Here is a 23,254-nt window from a genome sequence, read left to right on the forward strand (position 1 = left end):
ATGCCATGATAGTGGTAACAAGTGGTAAAACAGAGGCAACTACTGCTCAGTTTTGCTTTAGAAGCAAAAAGCCCTGAGTTTTGTGAGAAGTTAGAAAGCATCTGCCACATCAAGAAGGTGCTCCTGTGGGGACCACTGTGCAAGTCAGCAGCTGAGCAGTACATTTACATTTTGAAGCAGTTCTGTGCAAGGGCACAAGGGCAAGCCTGGGCATATGTGATATCTTAAGCACTTTAGATGTTGCCAGAATTGGAATGCAATTGTCAGATTTGAGTTTAAATACCTGAATAATAATCATTGCTTTAAAAACATCGGCTTTTTTCTGTATGGGATTGTTTAATGTGTCAAAAGCAGTGAGAGCACCCTGAAAAGAACACTTGAAAACTCAAAGATGGGAGAGGTGGGAAATACCAGTCCTGTAATGTAATGTAATGTAATATAATATAATATAATCTGTGTAATACATTCTCTTTTGAATGTCATATTTTTAAAAGATTATCTTTGGTAACTTGGCACAGAGTGGAAAGTTAGGATGCTGCCTCTTCCCAAAATGTCCATTATTATCACCTCTGCTGATTTTTACTGCTAAATTCTTAGTATTTGATGTAGTTCTTAAAATGGCAGCTTCTTCAGTAACCTGACTGTGAAAGAAATAAGGCATTTTAATAATAATCCTTTCTGGTTGTTCAGAAGAGCTTGAAAATATGATTGGAGTGTGTTTGTTTTTCTTACAAGCTTGTTTTAAATTATTGAGTAGTTGGATTCAGCTGTGCAGAAAATGATACTTGATGAAGACTTTTCATAATATGTATTTACAAAAAGCTTAAATAGTGCCATATAAACCTGGCACTGTTTGACTTTCCCAGATGCTGACTTTTACAAGCTAAATACTGCTGCTTTATGTAGTTTTTGTATGTAACATCTTTTAAAAAAAGTGGAAAGATTAAAAAAAAAATTATTACCAATCCATGTAATGGAAATAAGTCCCTTATCCATCTTTATCAGTGTTTTCATCATGATTTTTCAGTACTGTTCCATATACTAAAACCATTTGAGTTAGAGAGGGATACAGTTTGCTAGTGAGAGAAGGCCTGAACTGAACTGAGATGACCTGTGAGGACAGGCAGGGATCAAAGGTTTGTTCAGGGAAGAGAAGGCCTTTCCTGTGAGGTACCTCATGTTGTGGTTCTCCTGTTGCATACAAGGTCAAGAAGCAAGGAACAAGGCCAGCAGTGCTATGTTTTAAAAAGATGATTGAGAAGAGTTAGGGACATTTAACTCTGCTCCTGTACATTCACACCTATAGTCAGAGTACAGGGCTGTCTGGACAGGCCATAGCCCTCAGAGGCGAAGGATCCCTGTTCTTTTGGAGGTACATGCTCCTGAGCAGCTTGGGAAAGGGACGGGCAACGCTGATCACTTGAGAATTCAGCTAAACTGGATTGGAGTTTCCTGGGACAAAACAAAAGCATTTATTGAGCCTGAAGGCTTTTGAGTCCTGCTGAATTTCAAAGGCCTGCTGCAGTAAGTAGAAGTGCTGGTGTCTGTGACCTTTTACTAAGAAGCATCTTTCATAACAGGGAGTAATAGGCAGCCTAAATATAGTGGTTGCTACCAGCCTCCCCTGTAATTTGCAACCCTTCTGTTGTTCACTTGTTCTGCTTCTGCTTTTTATCTCCCTTATTTTTAAGTTTGCTATCCCCTCATTATTTTAGTTTTCTTTCTTTTTCTCTGATGAGATACGTGAAGACTACCTAGATTGCTGCAGCAGGAAATTGGATGAGCTTCCAATTCTAATAAAAGTGTTGCATTTCACATGTTGTTTCTAGATGTCTTTGAATTGAAGCATAAGTCAGTTTCTAAACCAAGAGCTACAAATAGTTACTCATTTGATAACTTCACGTAGTATTGAGTGCTGAACTTAAACACCCCTCTCATAAATCTAAGACAAGATTTTCATTTATTCAAAGACATTTGGGTGACCTCCAAAGTACAATTCAAAAGATCACACAGCTCGCAAGCTATCTTCTTTATTTGTTTACTGACAAGGACACTTTAATCACAAGAAACACGGGCTGGAAAGGCAGTGATATTTTCCAATCTTTAGAAACAAAATTACTCTTACCCTGGTTATAGATATTTATGTAAAGGCAGATGTGTCTTTTCATTATCATTCAGTGACACTAGAAAAAGGCCTTGTCTGAAATCTGTAAAATCCTGCCAAAATTTAGCTTCTGATACAGAAAATCAGAGAATGGGACACGTAGCTTTAGAACATGATAAGTGTACAAACTTTGTGTCTCTGAAAACATTACAGAAAAGCATGCGTCATTTCAGTAGTGCAAGAGAAAGTGAATCTGAAGAAATCTTAATTCTTGCAAACAGGAAATGGAACTAGAATTTTTATTACCAAAAATAAAAAAAATCATAATGTAAAAGAGTTATATTACTTTAAAATAATCAGGCTCGGTATGAAAATGTACTGCTTTCATTTCTCCAATTGTAAAACTACAGTATTTAGAAATATAATTTAAAATTAAGGATGAGGAATTTAAATGTGATTACTTTGACAAACCTAAAGCATGACGAAATAATTTCCCAAAGAGTGGAGAAAATACTTTTGTATCAGAGAGTACTGATTAGCTTTATCACAATGCAGACTGTGAGTAATTGAGAACAGAGTCGTTTACTTTGGTTAAAATAGTATTGGCTTGCTAATTTTGTATGAAATCATTATTTTCACAGAAAGAAATCTTGAAATCGGATCTCATTGTCTGCTCGGTGGCTGCTGTTCTGTCATTTGCTGTCAGTGCCAGTACTGTGTTTCTATCATTAAGGGTGTGTATCTGTCCTTTCTCCCCATCCCGCCACCCAAGGTATTACCTGTCTTATGCAAAAGCACAGGGTGCTTTACCTGGAATGAACAGAGATTGTGAGAAGAGAACTTAGTGAAAATGTATATACTGGTCATGATAACATTTTTTTTTTATGTGTAAGGCAGTTAGTTTATGGATAATTATATTGATTTTAGTGTTACTTATTTGACGTCTCTTGCCTTAAATCTCTGCATATCCATAGCTCTTTTATGATGTGCAACCTGGAGTACAGAATGAATAAGCCTGATTGCTTACCTTTTTCCCTCTAATTAGAGAGGAAAAAATTGGTTAGTTGAATGTGCAAAATACGTATTTCAAAATCCATATCCACTTGTGGAGTCAGAGTTTGAACACAGGAATAAATATTAATTGCACAAAATACAATTATAGGAAATGTTAAAAATTCTTTTTAAAAGTTTTACATAAAAATATTGTTTGCAAACTGTAACTATGTTTCATTTTTTCTCTTTTGGACCAGCCATTTCTCAGTATTGTCCTGTTTGCTTTAGCATGGACTGTGGGATTTGTAACACATTACGTACTTCCTCAGCTTCGCAAGCATCATCCCTGGCTGTGGATTTCCCACCCCATACTTAAAAGCAAAGAGCACCAGCAACGGGAAGTGAGAGGTTTGTAATGAAGTCTTTTCTAAACAATGGATGCAATAACTTCTAGCTCATCTTGGTTTAAAAAAAAAATCCAGAAGGAACAGAGCAGGGAGAATAAATTATGCTTTACATCTCCCTCTTTTGAATAGCATGCATAGCCCATCATTTCCATTTCCTCCCCCACTGCTGATCACCAGCAAATCTGTGAACCTGTAGACGTTGTCTCCTGAGACAACTGCACAGAAGGACTGTGGGGGTTGGACTAGATGACCTTTGAAGGTCCCTTCCAACCCTAACCATTCTATGATTCTATGATTCTATGACTGAGGCTGGGCAGGCATCTCTGGAGATTGTCTAGCCCAACACTGCTGCTCAGAGCAGGGTCAGCTAGAGCTGACAAAATTTCAGTTTGTGCCCGTTTTCACTGGACGCTACTGAGAACAGTCTGGCTCCATCAACTTTACCTTCCCCATCATCTATTAATACCCCCAAAATGCCTCCAATAAGGCATTAAATAAGGTGCCCGCGAGCCTTTTGTTCTCAAGGCTAAGCAATCCCAGCTCTTTCAGCCTCTCCTCCTATGTCAAATGCTCCTATTCCTTAAGCATCTTACTGGCTCTAAGTGGCCTTTCATGAACTATGGTCTGATCTGCCTTTTGCTTTTACATTACAGTACTGTTACTTGCTGTGTTGCTTGATATGTTAATAGTTTATGCTTAATATCTTGGCATTTTATATAATTTAAAAACTTTAATGATTGATGAAATTGAGGCAGATTTTTTCTGCTTTCTGACTTATAACTATATATAATTTGAACAGCATGGGTAGTGCAACTTAGAGTTCTAATTTCCATTCGCAACACTTTTAGAGAAACATTAAAATTGAAAGGAACTGTGAAATTTTCTTGAGGATTTGTTCTTGCAATGTCTACTGACTTCAGTGGGTAGTGCCCTGATACATGCAAGTATCAGTAAATATTTTAGTGTGTCGAGGTCTGATTTCCTGCTCTGATACAGTTATTTCTGCAAGCAGACAGTGTACTTTGAGAAGCACAGCATTTTTCTCCCCCCAGCTCTCATCTTGCCTTTGCTACCAGCCAAAAGCTTGCTTGTCATTTCTTGATGGATCCTGTGCCTTAATCATTCTCAGTACAGGTTCCTGAGGTGTTTGAAGACAGCGTTGTCAGAACAGTCTGCTGAGGGACTTTAGTCTGTTCTTCAACTAAACAAAAAAGAGTTCGGATCACTCTCGGCAAAACCATGCATTAAGGATATAAATCTTTTTTTTTTTAAAAAATCATGTCTTTCAAAACGATTACTTTTCAAACAAGACTTGGATATGAAAAAAGAACCCAAGAGACTTGATTGAAGGTTGCCTTTTAACTTTTACTGCAAATACACCAAGGAAAGTGTAGTAGAAATAAAATCTTATTAAGGATCGTGCTCAACTGAAAACATTGTTCAGGGCTTCCTGTCCCTGATAATCAGTAATTCTGATTAATACCCTATTTTTATTGTTTGTTACATCATTTAATCATAAAAGACTGCTGTAGGATTTCTCTCCCTTGTCCTTATTAAGTCTGTCTTCATTTGTCAGAAAATACTGTTTTCCTAAATGGAATGACTCAGCTTCTGAAAAGGTTGAGGGTAGAGATCTATGAGACTGATCTCAACAGATGGATTTTCTTCTGCCTTGAGATCTGCTGCATTTCCCATGCTACCTGCTGTGGGCAACAGACTTTTTTCCTTCTTTTGCAGTCCTCATTTTACGTGTGGTGCATTTCTGCACTTTGGGGCTTAAGTATTATTGCAATGTATCTGGTGATGTGTGTTAGAAAACAGGAGTAAATGTATATATATATATATATACATATCAGTCCCTTAGGCTGCTGCAGAGGCTTTTTATTATGTTCTGAGATAAGACAGGCTGAGGAAAAGGTTATGTAATCCCTTTGATAGATGTGTCTGACAGACTGTCATCTTTCTTTCACCCTGTAACAAAAATCTAGGAGCTGAACTTAAAGGTTCCGTGTTTGTTTAGAAAGAGAAGTTTGGGAAGGGACAGTGTCCTGTAGTTGTCAGACATGGCCAATGAAAGGACAAGTACAAAAACCAAGATGTCTGTGAGGAGTTTTTACTGCATAGAATTTGATTTTCAGCTTCCTAATTTTTGACAAGTGTAGTGCTATGGGGAGACAAATGATTGCTTGCAATTAGACGAGCAGCTGGTACTGACAATTCCACAAGTTTACTCCTGGCTTTGTTTCATAGACTATGGATGAGCTGTTCAAATTTTCAGGCCTTCCACAGAATAGCAATTGTCAGATCAGTTCTTAGGATGCCCTTTATGAGAATTCATTTATTACTTGTCATTGTTTTTTTTCCTGACTGCAGGAAGAAAGGCTGAGTTCAAGATGTATGAGCTTGTGGTGTAATAGATGTGTAGAAAGTAGTGCAGAACTGAGTGAGAAAGAAACTCAGAAACACTGGAGAATATTTTTCTTCTGCTTCCTCTTAGCACTACTTTTGTACCCCACAGATTCATGTACACCATTTTCAAATCATCCACGTCTTTCCCTGGCCTCTCTCTGAATGCAACCTCTTTTTTTCTGTCTGCATTGTTGTGTTGGTTTTGTTTAGTGGGAGGGCTATGGTGGTAGCTTCTGTAGGAAACTGCTAGAAGTCGCTCCCCTTTGTCCAGTGGACTCAACTGGGCCTAGGGCGAACCTGCTGCTGGCCAAGACCAAGCCAATTGGTAGCAGAATGTCCCGTGATAACGCCTCTGCGATAATGTATTTAAGGAAGGGAAAAATAATAAAAAAAAAAAAAGAGGAGAAGATGTGAAGCAGCTGAGCAGGGGCAGAGAGAGGGAGGCAGGAGCCTTGTGGGCCTTGCAGGCCTCACCCTCTGGCCTCTTGCCAGGGGGCCGACTGGGCCCAACTCGGCCCAGCCTGGCTGCAAGAAGTGGAGAGGAGATGAGAAGTGAATGAGAAGTAAAAAGATCCTGAGAGGCATCTGCCAGCCTGTTGTGAAGAATTTCTTGTGAGAGGAACAGCTGCAGACGCCAAGGTCAGTGAAGAAGGAGGGGGAGGAGTAATGCGGCTCCTGGCCAAGATTCCCCTGCAGCCTGTGGTGATGACCATGGTGGAGCAGGTTGTCCCCCTGCAGCCCATGGAGGTCCACGGAGGAGCAGAGATCCACCTGCAGCCCGTGGAGGACCCCACTCTGGGGCAGGCAGATGCCTGAAGGAGGCAGCTGATTCCTGAGGGACTGCACCTTGTGGAAAAACGACCCATACCAGAGCACTTTGTGAAGGACTGTAGCCCATGGGAGTGACCTCATGCTGGAGCAGGAGAGGAATGTGAGGAGTTCCTCCCCCGAGGAGGAAGAAGTGGTGTAAAGGGACATGTGATGAACTTACCACAACCCCCATTCCCTATTCCTCCCCCTGTGCTGCTCAGGGCTGAAGGGAAGGAGGTGGAGGTAATGGAAATGAAGTTAAGCATGGGAAGAGGGAGGGCTGGGGAGAAGTTGTTTTTGTTCTCTTCCTTATTACCCTGCTTTGACTTTATTAATAATAATAAATAAATGTTTTTCCCCAAGTCGAGTCTGGTTTGCCCGTAATGGTAACTTCAATGATCTCTCCCTGTGTCCTTGTCTCAAGCCTCAAGCCTTTTTGTTATATCTTCTCTCCCCTATTCCCTCGGAAGGTGGGGGGAGTGAGTAAGAGACTGTGGAGCATGATCCCAAGCAGGGCTAAACTACAACAATTGTCTGCACACATCTCTCTGCTCCTGCAGCTACCTTCTTTGTTATGCACATCTCTTTATTCAAGCTTGAGTTCTTACACAGAGCTCAGCTTTGGCCAACTGGATGAAGTTCTTGAGTGGAGGTCTGAGAGCAATTTGTAGTTCCGGAGGAGGAGAGAGGAACAGAGAATAACGGCTAGGTTCCGAAATGGACTTTTTGCTGTGTATATGAACTTTTAGGAGGTGGCCTTTAGCTAATAAGAGGAGGAAATATTTTTACGTTATAACAAGAAACAGAAGTTGGAGTTTTCTGAAGGCAAATTTTTTCAAGAGTATTGCCTGAGCTTAAGATACTGTCAAAGCATGAATTAAAGCTAATTTGGAAGGACTGTTTTTAGGTCATTCTCTCTGAGTCTATACAATATATAAGTGTGCCTGTAGAACATAGAAGTCAACAAATCTGTTGATTCAGTATGTCACCTTTGCCTGTCATTGAAATGATGTGTGTGGGAGGGTGGGATGTGTATACATAATTATTTTCATTTTTGCAGGGAAGAGTATTGGAGATTCAGTAGCTGACATTGTTATTTCTGAGTCAATACCAAGTTCTGCCTTTTTGTGTTCACTGTTTTTCCAATAACCTTGTCTAGCTGAGCTCAGTTGAGAATAAGGACATTATTTTTATCCATACACAAGTGTTTCTGCACTCAGTTCACCTAAGTTCTCATAGCAGTTGAATTGCACAGAGCATTTAGTTCTTGTTTAATACTTATATTAAGCACTGTGATGTTGTTAGAGAAGTGTACTGCAAAAACAGATACTCTTTACTGGTTAATGATGTGATCCTAGCAGATACTTTTTGCAATGGCTGTTTAGGTGTTTTGAGAAACATCTATGACAGATGCTCCTGCTCCTGTTTTTTTCTACAGCGTTAAAGGATATTTTGTTTATCAATGAGGTTAATGATACTTTGCAGTTCAATAAACAGTGTTTTGCCACTGTAAGATGGGGAAGGAGAGGCACAGAGTTCAAATGAGGTTCCCTAGGTCATTCACCGGGTCAGTGCCAGAGCTGGAGAGGGCCTCTCCGGAGCCATTACATCACTAAAAGTGCTATTTAATATTGTCTCTAGTAATTGGATGATGTAGAAACTACCATCTATCTGTATCATCTCTTACAGTTTCTGAGTGTTTCTCATGAGTGCCATTATAAGCAGCAAACCAGACACTCTCTAAACTCAGAGAATAAAATGGTTTCTCTATTGCGAAAGAATTATGAATTCCATTGTTTCATAAATTAGTTGATTGGTTATATTTATTAATGTGAGCTAGCTCAGCTCACATTAATACTTCTACAGTATTGCAGTTCAAAAAATTCCGATAATTTGATGAAATGTTCTGTTATCTGAATTTCTGTTTCAGATGCTGCTCATTTGATGTGGTTTGAAAGGCTATATGTGTGGCTTCAATGCTTTGAGAAATACATTTTGTATCCAGCTATAATACTGAATGCCGTCACCATTGATGCTTTCTCAATTAGTAAATACAAGAAGCTTGGTACACAGTAAGTAGATTATAACTCAAAGCATGTGATTAGTAGAATATTTGGTTTTTAGGCTGAAGACTGAGAAATGAAATTTGTTTCTTAAATAAGTCTGTTTGCTTGTCACAGTTTGCTTTCATGCTTTATTAGTTCAGTATATAATAATCATTGGTTTTGCTGAAAGAAAAAAGCAGAACTACCTTAGCACATGCTAATACATGACTCCAGAGAGAGAAGGAAAAATTAAAATATTAAAGAGCTATATATAGATATATATGGAATGTCTAAATGTCAATTAAAAGCCAGACACACTATACCAGGCTGCAGGTGTTTGATGGGCATAAACACAGTGGGGTAACTAGAATTAATCAGATGAAAATGAGAAATCTAGGCTGGATATCAGGAAACATTTCCTAACTGAGGATTTTTAAGACTACAGGGTAGTCTCCCAAAGGAGTTATCAGAAGCCTCACCACAGAAGTCTTTTAAGGCAAGGCTGAATAAAATATTCAGCAGTGTAGAATGGTGGGTAGTCCTGCTTTAAGAGTGGTTTGAGAAAGGTAAGGATGCAAGTTTTTCCAAAATCTGATGTCTCCGATATTAAGCAGAACTGGTGATGCTGATCCATGATATCACAGTATGATCCTTGCAGACAGCCTTTTATGGTAAATATTTTGGTCAGTGACTTGCCTACTGCAGATATTCTGCAGGTTTAGTGACTGCAGGATCCCCAGTGAGCAGAGTTTCTGCAGTCTTTTTATCAGAATGACAGGGATGCAGATGATAAAAACAAAGAAACAGCCTGTGTTCAGGAAGGAAGGTTCCAGTAGCAGGAAAAACTGCTGGAGGAGGGAGAGTTCCTCAGGATTAATAATAATTTAGATTCTTAACTTTAAATATCACGTAAAAGAACTTTGATGTAAAAATTGCATGCTATTTTAATTATTCTTCTCTCTTGAAGAGCAGCACAGCTTTAGGGACTACACAACTATAAGGAAAAGGTGGTCCCTGCTTTTAGGGGCTGAAACTAGGACTAGGGCATTAGTCAAATTTTCTGCTTATTCCTCCCAGGCAACTGCTTTTCCACAGAGACTCTTACCAGTCACTCAGAAATAGCCTGTGTAGTTCCCCATTGACCTTTTTCCCCCAGGCACTTGGGAGATGCTAGGGCCAAGGTGCTTCAGGAGTTTAGATGTATTGTCCAGGGTGAAACTGAGTTGACACTCATACCTCTATTTGGTTCTGCAAGGCTCAGACAACTAAAAAGTAATCAAAGTGTCGTTTGTCACTTGTTAGCAGATGTGACTGAATACGTGCACGGAGCAAATATGCAGGGTTAGGAAGGTGCTATTTTCACGTAGTCATTCCTCCAAGCTAGATTGCACTTGAAACTATCACATCCCTCAAGTGTTCAGAAGTAGTGAGTCAGTCTCCCAGAAATCTTGAGATTAAAGAAAGTAATTACATTTGTCTGCCTCTGATTATTTGATCTGTAGGGAAATACCATGACAGTCCTTTCCTTCCCCATCTCCCTTGTGTCTGTGCAGTCACCTTGGATTAAAAACCTCTATTTTCTCCTTTTTCTTGTAAAAGAGGTCTCTCCACAGCACTCCCAGTATACCTACTTCTCTGGCACTCCTCTTTAATACACTTCCCCTACAGCTGCCATGTAAATGCCACATGCAAAACGTTCGTCCTCAGATCCCACCTCTTTCTGAACTCTAAGAGCCTGTGAGGGATCCTATGTTCTCCTTGCTCCTTCCATATGCAGTGTTACTGAGAGTTGTATTTTCTCTGCTTTAGTATATAAATACTCGTTTCCTGTTGTTGGAACATTCCTTAGTTATTTATCACCCAAGGATGAGTCCACATCGTACGGTAAGGAAGGGAAGGCGGCACTCTCCCGCTCTGTGTCTGAACGTGTCTGAGGTGGTACGTTTTGTGTGATTTGATTTTGGAGGTTTTTTCCTCAATTTAAATGTATTTTTTAAAGAAGTTGCATCTTGCTTTGTTATTGAAAGAACTGCAGTGGTTTGCTTCTTGAGGAAGCAGAACAGCTTCTTCACAGTCAGGAGTTTTCTTGAGCTTTCCAGACCCTGATGTGCAGGTTATTAATGGGACCCATGCTGACAAGCTGAAAAGCCTGCCTGTGTTACCTGCCACAGAGGCTTCAGAAATAAGCCTCCCTTTTCTCTCCTACTTTCTCTCTGCTGGGAGTTAAGACCCCAGGAAAAGCATCTTGTGTGGCAATATCTTTAAAGAGGAAGGATAATGAGCAAATTGTTTTCAGTTACCCTTGAGAGCATTGTTTTATAAAATGTCATTTTTTTGGTGAAATTTTCTGCATGTTAACAGATCCAGTGAGGAAAAAGTCTTTCTTTTGCTCTATGATCTGTAAGTTTTCTATGTGAAAATTCCTTCATGTTGCAAGAATTTTCTTCCTTCTGAAGAACATGAGATCCAACTCATTCATACAGAACACACTGGAATGGCTTCAGAATCTGTTTAGATTAGTCACTAGGCTTTCCATTCAGAAATCTGGGACAAATTGAAAAGAACGGTTTTGACAAGGTGAGAAATAAGGTCAGCTTGGCATTTCATTCCAACAGTGATGTCCTGGTGATCCTTTAGAATGACCTGCACTCAAATATAGTTCCATCTGCATTACAGAAGGTACACAATAATGAATAAATGCCACATAAAATAAAATCAACCTGGAAATGCACAGACTTATGAGCCTTGCTAGAATGATGAAAACCTGTTTAGAGCTTCCTGGCCTCTCAAGTGTCAGTCATGGCAGCAGGTATTTTCCTGGTTCACAGCAGGATGGAGGGGAACCTTCCATGCATTTTGCAAATACCTGGCCTACTTTGAGTCACTTATTATGCATTGAAGTCCCCACCTATTTTCACCACCATAAAAAAAAAAAAAAATGCATCTCCCAAAATGTGAATGTGCTGAATTTATTTAGGAGAGGTCACCTGGCTCTCGGTTAACAGGGAGTTACTTATACATCTACTAGGTTTGGGTTGTCTTTTCAGGAACAGATCCAGTACAGTTCTTGGGCATCAGTGTGCAGAACTGCAACACAAATATACTTGTTCCGTTGCCAAAAAAAACCCTGAGGGTACTTAATATCACAAAATACTCCTAAATTTGACCTTATGGTTCGTTAGGAGGCTTGAGATATACTTCTGAAAATGCCCAGAGCTTTCTGAATAAATCACTTTTATTCTGACTAGAACCCAGAAACCCAAAGGTTTTAAGCCAAGAGCTGTTTTTGTGGCACACTCAGTATGTGATCTGGATTGAGTTCACAAAATACTGCTTTGATTTCTGTCCTTTTAAAAACCTTTGTGGAGAAGGTGATGTTGCCCATTTCATTTAAAAAAAGAGTCCAACTGTTAAGCACTTACCCGGAAAACAGAGGCTATGGGAGGTTTCTTTGATTCCTCCTGCTTTCATGGTAAGGAAATTCTTATAGGAGTGGGGAATCATCTCTTTCAGTTCCTGCTGCTGACCTTGTTCCTGTATTTTTTTAGTAGTTGTTGGATAAAATACAGAACCATACAAGTTTTCATGGTCTGGAGCCCAGTACTGTGTCGCATTTCGAGAGGAGTGCCTGTCTAGCCAGGTGATCTAAAAATTAATGTCTCTGAGACCTTTCTAGGATCTAACCCCCAGAATAGGCTGCATTATCAAGAGATCAAAATTGCTGTCCAAGCAAGACCATCTTTCTAATTCTGTCAAGTATCTTAGAAACAAAACTTAAGGATTTGAACAACCTCAAGTCTCTAAGTTCAGATATATATCCAAAGACTGCAGTGGTTTGTTTGTTTGTTTTTTTTTTAATTCAAGAAGTGCTAATGCACCACCTCCATCTTTTCTTCTCATAGAATGGTATTTTCTTTTCTTAGACAAAAAGTAGTGTGGTTTTCTGGAGGGTTAAAAGAGGAACATTATCTTCTTGGACATATATATAGACATATTGACATATAGCAGCAAACACTTTAACTTTTAAAGACTGGACTTCTTGATTTTCTGTGTTGTCACTTACTGTTTAGAGTTCTCAGCTTAATTTCAATCTCTGAAATATAATAAGGGAGAGTAAAATGCAGACTGCATGCATTTTACACATTTAGATGCAACACACAATTTATTTTCGTCTGATGAAGTAATCACTTTATAGAATAGATGACCTTCTGAGCAAGAGCAATGGTAAGAATTTCAAGCACTTCACGTCTATGGGTGTTTCTAGCCAGAATTTTGGCTTTGTGTATGATGAAATTAGGACAATAATTATAAACTCGCTTATCAAGTGAAATTTCTAGTAATAAAAGAACTGAAGTGGGTTTAAGATGTTTTTTTCAAACTACAGTAATGTATTAATGGAAGGGCCAAGATATTTCTGAAACGGAGATTTTATTTTAAGAGCTATATACAAATGTCCTTTCTAGATTATTGGTTTTTAATAGTCAATATTACTGTTTTTTTAGTAAAGAATTCTTCCTTTATTACAGATTACAAGTGTTTGATAATGAGAAGGGAAAAAATACGAAGTTGCGCGTCGGTCAAATATTATTAAAAGAACATAGAATTAGTATCAGAAATCAATAAGATGTGTGGATTTAGATACACACAGCAATCTAAAATAGATCTGGTACAGCTATTTCTATTTAAGAGCTTCATAATTTAATGCTTTATGACTTTGACTTGATTAGGTTTTTCTTTCTGCCTTTTACAGCTGTGATATTATCCTGATAACAGTGGCTGGGATGAAACTCCTCCGCTCTTCATTCTGTAATCCTATTAATCAATTTGTTACTTTGAGCTTTACTGTAATCTTCTTCCGATTTGACTACAGAGACATTTCAGAAAATTTCTTGCTGGACTTCTTCATGATGTCCATCGTGTTTCATAAGGCAAGTTTTATAGCTCCTGTCACATCTTTGGAAAATATATTTCGTAGCTTTATTAATCTTCTCAGTGTCACTGTGCCAATCAATATGGAATCATAGAATGGTTAGAGTTGGAAGAGACCTTCAAAGGTCATCTAGTCCAACGCCCCTGCAAGGAGCAGGGACATCCCCGACTAGATCAGGTTGCTCAGAGCCTCATCCAACCTGGCCTTGAATGTTTCCAGAGATGGGGCTTCCACCACCTCTCTGGGCAACCTGTTCCAGTGTTCTACAACCCTCATTGTAAAAAATTTTTTCCTAATATCCAATCTAAATATGTGGTAGGATTTTCTAGAAGTAATGAATGCATATATAGACACAGATTATTGGTACTATAGAGGAAAAAAAATCTGTTAGCTGAAAACAAGGTTCAAGTTAAATGTCTTCTCTGTTTTTGTGCAGTGTTTTGCATTTACTTTTTGTTCACATATTGCTGTAGAAAGTTCAGAATTGTTATTTTCAAGAGGAGAATCCTCGGTGAGTTGGAAGGAACCTCTTGGGTCATTAGTTCAGGGCTGCCCTCCAGATCAATTGCCTGGTGTTTTTATCTAGGTTTCCTTTGAATGCCTCTTGTGTTTGACTCAACAACTTCCTTTGGGAAATTATTCCATTATCTAATCATCCTCATGATAATAAATGTTTTCCTAATGTCAGCCTTAACATTTTTCTTTTCCTATTTTCAGTCTGTTATCCTTGTGATGCTGCCCTTAACCTCAGAGCTACTTCCTCTCTTTTACTTTGTTAACTCTTGGAGTGTGGTCTAGTTGAATTTACTTGAAAAAAACCCCACCTTTCTGCATCAGTCAGATCAGATCCTGTCTTGTTTTGTTATCTATGCTGTTTCACTGAAAGAAGCAAGTTTAAGTGATACCTTGATAAAACCTGAGAAAGTATTGAAGACTTGCCTAAAGCTTTTACCAATTCTTTTGTATTATGCTTTGTTTTTAAACTTGTTAGTCCCTGGTTGCCATAACATATGACACAATTTGTCCAGGGCTAACTCTGGTGAGGTGTTTTTGTCTTTTTTTTTTTTTTTTGTCAGGCTTGTTTACGTGATTTCTTTTTAAAAAATATTCCTACTGTATGTGTGAGTATGACCCAACTAGCACCACTTCATTTCTGAGAGGAGAAAGACGTGGAAGTTTCAGGTTTCCTAACAAAAGGCCCAGTTCATTGGTGTTACGTTGGGAGCTCCCAACCATTAAAGCAAAGAGTGAAGCAGAAGTTAAATGCTTTTCCTGGTTTATTTCTGTGCTGGGGTAAGGAAGGAATAACAACAACTCAGTGAGGGACCTTGGGCTCTTTCTCTTCTCTGAACTCTTGGACCATACTCCAGCAGGAGTTTCACCTGCTTCAAACCTTCAGCCACAGACCTGTTCTGCTTTCTTTCTGCTGGGGTGAGGAGGCAAGAGTTGGGAAGAGAGGGCAGAAGAAAAGGAGCAGAAGAGATACAAAGCCCTGCTTTAAATAGAAGCCCCACCCTGTGATCCTAAAATAGGGTTAGAGTAATTTTTTAAGCTTCTTACCTTGGAGTGAAAGATATACAGTGAAAGTAATGCAGAGAGGGGTAGCATTGGGGCAGTTTTCAGTATTTGTTGCGTTACTTTGTTCCCTAGAGTAAGTGGTGCATTTCTGTCTCCCAGAGAAGATTGTCAGTGATGTGCAGCAGTAGACAACTCATGTCTGGATGATGGCTTCTTTAGTTCTAAAACTCATTCTCCAAACACCTCTTTACAAGATCAAAAAATTAGCAACCCAGAATTGAAAGTCTCACTGCTCATTAATTCTTTTGAAAATGTTCACCTTGTGAGCATATCAGAAAATACTGGTGTGGGTTATTACATGGTTTTGGAAGAGAGAGATGTAAAGGCTTTTCAGTGTTGTTTCTGGGGAGTTGCTTGGATAGTTTGCAGCTCCTGTTTACAGTAGAAAGGCTAGTGATAGCAATACAAATGAGATAATGGAGGATGCATACCAAATTAAGCAGAGATGTTTGCTAGAATAACTACTGCTCTACTCGGCTGAAAGCTTGTACTACAGACATGTTTTGAAAATGTAGTTTTGGCATTAATCTGCTATCTTCATATCTCATAATATCTGAAATTTTATAGCTCATTAGTTTATCAAGTGGACTTATCCTTGTTCCATTTTAAAAAAAAAAAGGCAATTAAATGGTTGAATTATTTATATTACAAAAGTACATGCACAGTTACACAATGATCATTAAAGCCAATCTGAAAAACAGCATTGCAGATGATAGCAATTAAAGTCCTATTAATTTCAAAGCATAAAGAGTGTAAGTTTTCTTTACCCTAATTAATGTTTGGGCTTTTATTAGCTCAATATTATGGAACTTTAGTAATGGATATGGTCACTTGAAGATAAAGATGATGTGTGTTTATTCCATACTATAGACCCTAAGCAAGCTGCATCAAGCTCTGTTCCTAAAAGCTTTAGGGGCCTTCACAGATTCTGCCCATCTGTAGTTCAGTCATTTTTGTTTGCAACTATTTTTAAAAAGAGAAACAAAACCTGAAAAAGTTTCTATTACCATGACTTTGGCTATCCAGGACTTATTACACAGTCATGGCTGATTTCTGCTTACTCATTGAAAGTGTCAGCTTGCCACCATCTGAATTAGGGAACACTGGAAGCACTGTGCCTTAGTCATAGTGATGGTAATTTTTAAGCATAGTTGTGCCACAAAAATATATTTGCATGCTTTCAAAGCACTGTGGTGGTAAGCATTTATTTTCTTCTGCCAGGCACTGAGGAAGAAGGCATCTAAATTCAACAGACATTCACAACTGCTCTAGTGACTCTTGAAGCAGATTGTGTTGAATAAAACTTTGTTAATAATGTTGGGTGGAATATTTCTGAATACCTCACTGATTATGCTTCCCTCATATTTAATGTAATTTAATGTAATTTAGTCAAATCAGAAGCTCCAAATAAGCGCATTGCTTCCTGAACAAGTTGAGGCATGGAAGTCCGAATCGCTGCTCACAGATTTTTATCTCTGTTTGCAAATAGGCAAGCCACCCACACTGGCTAACATAGAGAACAAGAGAGTCTATTAATTTCTATTCCTGAGGATTTTTTTTTTTATCTTTTTAACATCATAAGAATTATTAATGCAACATGGTTCATTCACTTTAAAAAAAATCATTAGCTGTTTACCTTTTGACAAGTTATGGAACTTGAAAACTTAATGCTAAAAGGTGATTAGGCATATGCAGAATGCAGAATATGCTGTTTTGTCATTCAAACTGCCATGGGAAGGGAGGAAGGAAATACTTTTTTATTTACTTTTAAGAATGATTGCATCTTTCAGTTCAAATGGAACAGGACATCTCCATCTTTCTTATGCTAAGACTTTCCGTGTAGCCAGCTCTGTTTGTCTCCTTGTCTTGAGCCTGGGATTATTCTGGCCAAAACTGCTGTTGTCTGTATGCTTTAAATCAGAGCTGAGTGGCTTTTTAAAATTATGTGATTGCTCATTCAAAAATTGAGGTTGTAATGCTTTACAGGAAGTCAAACCAGATAATCAAGACAGTCTTCTTGGTCTACATGACTCTGTGTAAACTTTTCAAGTAAGCCAGTTGTTCTTCCTGGACTTCTTAGGAGATGATGTCAGTGCAAAGGTTAATAAGAATGTTCAACCCACAAGTGACTGAGAATGTATTCTTCATAGGCACAGCAAAGGTGGAGTATTTAACAGGACTTAGGAGATTTCTTCCTAGACTTCTAACAGTAGGAAAAACTAAGACCTTTTCTGTAATAGGGTAAAAAAATGTGGGAATAATATTAACCAGTTTAGGGGCATGAAAAGAATAAACTGCTTGGGAATTATGAAAAGATGGACCTTTCTTCCACCCTTCTGATATCTCCTGACTTAATACTTAACTGGGGAAAACCCACTAGTCCATCTTTTTTCAGTGCGATTAAGAAAAAAAAAATGGGCCTGGCACTGCCTTTCTTGGCAGAGGTGTGAGCTGCTTTTAAAGGATGTCTGGAATAACAACAGTTCAAGTCAAGAATGAACAGGTATTCTCAAGTGTGAAGTAGAAACCAATGCAGATAATTCAAACAGCGAGGATATTGGTTTGGAACTCGATGAGGCTTAACAAAGATGCTCAGGGCAAGGTTTGTCCCCACCTCTTTTTCTGTGCTCTCTTAAAGATGTGGCTTTCCATTTCATCTAGTGCTGTGGGCATCCTCTAAATCTTCGTGGTGGGGGAGGGGTCATAGTGTCTCCTTGAACTGCTTATTGAACCTCAGGTGGTGCTGATATTGAGCTGAAGGGGCACAGACAGCAAAAAAATCTTGATAATGTGAATGTGAATGCTTCTTGATGTAGTATGCTCTTGGCTACTACAAAAAAAAAAAAAAAAAGGTAGGGTTTTTTTCCTGGTCACTTCACTACTCGGAGCAACCAGCAGCATGTTGGAGATTACTGTATGCCAAACTGAGGTAAACCAGTTTTTTTATGAGCAACTCTTTCAACTGAGAAGTGATAGCTGGTGTTGGAATATGCATTTTTGCCAAATCTGTGTAGCTTCCTTTAAGCCTAAAAAAAAGGGCCACCCCTGGCTTACGCACTCATCTACTATGCAGATCCTGATCAGAGTGATAAGACCCGGTGTCATTAACCCTCTAACGTATAGGACTATAACTTCATATCTCTTTCAGTGTCTTGTACGTTACTGGCAGGCAGTTTAATGGCCTCCTAATTTGTGTGTGTGGATGAACTAATTAGCAATACTAAAATATGAAATCACCTTATATTTTCTTATAGTCAAGTCCTCTGAGGGTTCTGAATTTGTCTTCATGCATAAGGCAAAATAATCAAAGAACCAGAGCTTGTTAAATTTGCCTTCATTAACACTGAATTCATTTGCCTAAGTACTCTTACCCCTGCTGAGCTCACTTAAGAATACAATTTCCCTCTCTGATATTTTTTCTTCTTTCCCAGAATACATTTTCCAGCTAATAAGGAATCTGCATTTTTTTTATTTTTGTAAGAATTTTTCTCTTTCTGTGTACTTCTTTCTGCCATAGTATCCGATGTCACACAGTTATGAAAGATGATCTCTATGTCAAAGTAACTCCAGCTAAGACGGCCAATTTGTAACAACCTGCCAGACCTGTGCTGATCAGGCTTAACTTTCACCATCCACAACACAATCCCTTGCACAGGAAAGAAATTATGCGTGTCATCTTATTTTCCTTCATTTTATGAGAAAGTGCTACCAAGTGCATTGACCTTCTTGGTGCTTTGCTGAAGTCAAGTAATTAACCTATTGGATCTTTTTATTGCCTTTGTGGCAATAAAACTCGGTGAGTTTGCATGTCCCATTGATTGATTTACGTGTTACTTAGAAGTCAAAAGCCTCACTCTTTTTTCCTGTCCCTTTCTGATTTTTCATCCTTCTCTAAATGTGACGTTTCACTTCAAAGCTTCTGGCACTAGGTTGTTAATTCATATTTTAATCCATTTCTTGCCATTCGTGCATACTGAAATCCAATGTCTTAATCAGCTGCACCCTCTTGGCTCACAGCTGTTTCCTCAACTTCTGATATCTGGCATATAAACCCTGTTACAACACTTTCTGCTGAGTAAAATACCCAAGGCTACATCTGGTATTTGACAGGATAATCCCAGTGGTATTTTCTGTAGACTTCTTGAGCACTGCAGAGTCCATGTTTCCTTTCAATATTGGAGAAATTGTTTAATTGATTTCTCATTCAGTCTTCCATCACTGACCTCTTTGTCAGACTTCATTTCTGACACTATTCCCAAGTTGCATTTTCTCTCTTTTTGTGTGTGTGTGTCTTTTCCTTCAAAACGGGACAAATGCATTCAGGGTTGCAGGGAGATGTACACCGCTCCGTGAGTTTAGTCCGGCTCGGTATGCACTGAGGACTGTATTAGTGTACTTTCATGCTGATAGAGACATGCTCTATATCTGTTGATGTAGGCACTGAAAGAGAAATCTTGAGTATCTGGTGCTTAAGCACACAACTTACTCTGTCTATTTTTTATGTCCACTTTTAGTAAAGGAAATTTCTGGGAAGATATGTCTTGGTAGGAGCCATGCCTATGAAGACTTTACTGAAGAGGCTGGATCAGCTGATTTGTTTCGCTTGTCTGGCTCTTTGCAAATTAAGCTAATTAGCTCTGATCTTGTCCTTTTTTCCCACCTTGGGAGATGGTTTCTTACAGTACTACAGGCTCCTTCCCTGGGCTCTTGCTGTCAGCAGACAGTGTTGGAAGAAGCAGCCTCTGCCATGAGCAGATTCAGGGCTGTTAGGTTTTATCATCATCTTATTGTCATAATCCTCATCATACTTCTACCTAGTAGTTAATGTTGAACTTCAAGTGTAAAGTTTCTGAGGCTTGTTGCTGAAACTGTTTAAAACATGCCTGTTTTGTACACTGTTGTTATTAAGTGATGAACACTGTTTCAGGAATGTATTCCTCCAAGGTTCAATAGCAGAGCCTTGGACTGATTGTAGTTTGATCCTCTTATATATGTTGCATTAGACAACGTTCTTGAAATCCCACAACATAAAGGCTGCAAATGTCTGTAAGCAGATGCAAGTAAAGACAGCCTGGAAAGTATTTGTTGTAGATTCAAACATAGTGCTGTTCAAATACACCAATAGAATGTCACAATGACTTAAGACATAAGCATTGAAAAGCTTAAATATTTCCAGTAGATCTTGTTTTGTAGGTTTCATAGGTGAAGTTTGTTTTAAATGGCATTAAATAAAAACCAGAAAGTCAGTCACTGATTTGCAAAGCAAAGCCATGAGCTAGAACAAAATTATTCCACCTAAGTTTAATTTCATATCCATAAACACATAAATACTCACAACTTTTCCCTCTTAATGTATCTTAATTTTTATTGATATTAAAAAAAAGACATTACCAGTAGGTATCAGAATTTACTTCTAAGACTTGGAGCTACCAATTGACCAGAATTAGCTTCACGTGAAAAACTAAATACCCACCTAGCATTTGAGAGTCTGAGTTCAAATCTATCCCAAGTTCTTAGGATCTAAACAGGAATATAAAGAAATACCTGTTGAAAGTGGGAAATGATTAATTCTGCATTTAACTTTTTTGATTGCTCAATTTTGTGTTGCAAGTAAAGCATATAGACGTATGTATATGACAGTTATTTTTGTTTAAACCAATTTGTATATATACTCTTTAAAATCACAGCGAAATTCAAGCTTAGCAAGAAAATGTTAGTGTTTATGCATTATTTAATCCCAGTATTGCCAAGGAGTCTACCCACACAGAATCTCAACAGATGCTAAACAGATAGAAAAGCTGCCAAAAGCTGAAAGCATTGCATAATCTCCATCTTGCATGCAGTATAATTTAAATTCAGGTTTTAATCTCTGCCTAGTTTATTGAAATCTGCCAAACTGAGAAAAGGAGATCACCTTTTAGTGATGTTTCAGACTCCCAAAATCTTTTTTTTAATATATGTTAACTAATTGCCATTAACTTCTAGTTTGTAATGTTACTTAAATTTGGTTAAGTAAGAATAACCGGATTTAAAAGTAATCCTGAAAAGATAAGTCTTTGCCTTTCCTTTGTTTATAGATAAATAGAATACTAGTTTATGTGCCAGATGTCTGTAGAGGCTTCAGAACCCATAGAGGACTTAAGGGTGATTAAGATGATTACATGTGTGTGTCCGCATAGAATAAATATGAAAAATGCATGTTCTGCACTTTCTCTTGACGGTACTGGGAATGTGCTGGTTTAAATTCACTGAATATACTCATAATTTAAACTCTTTATCAAAAGCTTAAAAAGAGTTTACTGTGCAAAACTATCATATGAGTAACAATATCTAGGAGTATTAGAACTTTGTCCCCTAAATAATAAGTCATTTTTCTGCTTAATGAACTGTAGAAAACACTGAAGATCTAAGAAGGCTTAATAAAAATATTCTTTTATAAATCATCTTAAACTGGGATGGAGAAGTCTTAATGAAAAATTAATCTTTTATACATGTTCAAGGAAATCATTATAAAGAGAGAGTTAAAACTGAGCACAGTTTTTTTTTTTTTTCTTACACTTTCACTTTAGATAGGAAGCTTTCCCTTTTATATCTAGCACTGTTAAAAAATATACCCCACACCCTCAGGAGCAAGTTGTTCCCCTAATTCAAGCAAAACTTTACTGAGAATAAATTGCATATTTCACAGAATAACAGAAGGGCTCATGGAAGGGTTTTGTTTAAATGTACCCTTAATTAATCCTTCCCTACTTATGGTGTCTTCGTTTCTCCATGCTTTCCCACAGGTCTCGTGGTCCTGCAGTTCCTGAAATCTTACCAGTAAAGACCAAGGCAAAGACCTTTTCCATGTCCTTTATCACAAGGTCCCTTGTCCCATTCAGCAGCAAGTCCCTGTTTTCCCCATCTGTCTTTTGCTGCTCATACACTCATAGAAGTCCTTCCCTGTTGCCTTTCACTTTCCTTGCCAGATTCGACTCCAGATGGGCTTTGTCTTTCCTAACACTTTCTAATCCTAATTGTTTCTGACAATTTAAAAAAGATGTTGAAGATTTTCCTCTTAAGCTAGTGTCTTATGATTATTGAAGGCTGATGGTAGTTGAAATAAGAGAATGACTGTTTCTGAGGATCAGCTTCCTCCTATTTATGAAGGCAATTTTTAGCAGCTTGGGTTTCCTTCTGTGAGAAAAGTAGTATTGCTTTGTGAATCCTTGCAGTTCCCATGTCAGATGTAGGAGAAAATATGTAGTAAACTGGGTAAAACTGATGAGGAGCAATACTTTTTCAGATGTTTCTAGCAAAACAAAAAAGAGAAAATATAAAGCCAATTCTGCCCTTCCTCAATTTCTGTTTTGTAGTTACTAGGTGACATCACCTTTAACAAGTATAGTTAGATATGTAAAATGCTAATGGCACGTTACCCTTAAGGTGTTTTGCAGAATGTGTCCTGGACGCTGTAATGTAAGAGGTAATAGAGGCACTTGACAACTCTTAATGAAAGTAGTAGCTTGAAAATCACACATTTCCAGACCCTTAGGTGCAATGTTATAAGGCTCTCAAAGAGAGAGCCTCTTGAGAGAGGTTCACTACAGTGGTCTCCTTATATCCATTTTCTTACACATGGAAATGAGCTCCACTGCCTGTCTTGTAGAAACATCAACTGAGAGGGGAAGTGTTGGAAAAATGACAGCAAGTTCAAGCAGTAGTGAATGCAGAAGTAGTAGGACTTCTTAGAAGCAACAGGGAAGTTGGGCTCCATGGCCTGTTTTGCAAAAATGTGTAAATATTAGTGATTAAAATGAAATAATGGATCTAGAAGCCAGAACGGTCTCCTTCTGGATTTGATTTCCTAGCAAATGCAAAACCTGAATTTTATTTAAGGTTTGAAAACCTTTTGATGAACCCTGAGCGTTGAGCACAGCTGGGGTGATTTATGGCTTTGCGATTTCAATCTGTAACAGACAGAACTTTGCTGGGTTGT

At 38.3% G+C, this 23,254-nt stretch overlaps 1 protein-coding gene across 1 annotated transcript in view; it reads left to right on the forward strand.

Moving 5' to 3' along the window:
* Positions 1-23,254, forward strand: part of PCNX2 (pecanex 2) — a 160,949-nt gene that overhangs the window by 74,271 nt on the left and 63,424 nt on the right. The window contains exons 18-21 of the mRNA XM_086743929.1: positions 2,746-2,838; positions 3,355-3,505; positions 8,654-8,795; positions 13,519-13,696. Coding sequence (XP_086600055.1) covers positions 2,746-2,838; positions 3,355-3,505; positions 8,654-8,795; positions 13,519-13,696 — 564 coding nt within the window. The remainder of the gene's footprint in view (positions 1-2,745; positions 2,839-3,354; positions 3,506-8,653; positions 8,796-13,518; positions 13,697-23,254) is intronic.

Source organism: Chlamydotis macqueenii, chromosome 3 (assembly GCF_036417535.1).
Source record: "Chlamydotis macqueenii isolate bChlMac1 chromosome 3, bChlMac1.mat, whole genome shotgun sequence".
Classification (NCBI taxonomy): domain Eukaryota; kingdom Metazoa; phylum Chordata; class Aves; order Otidiformes; family Otididae; genus Chlamydotis; species Chlamydotis macqueenii.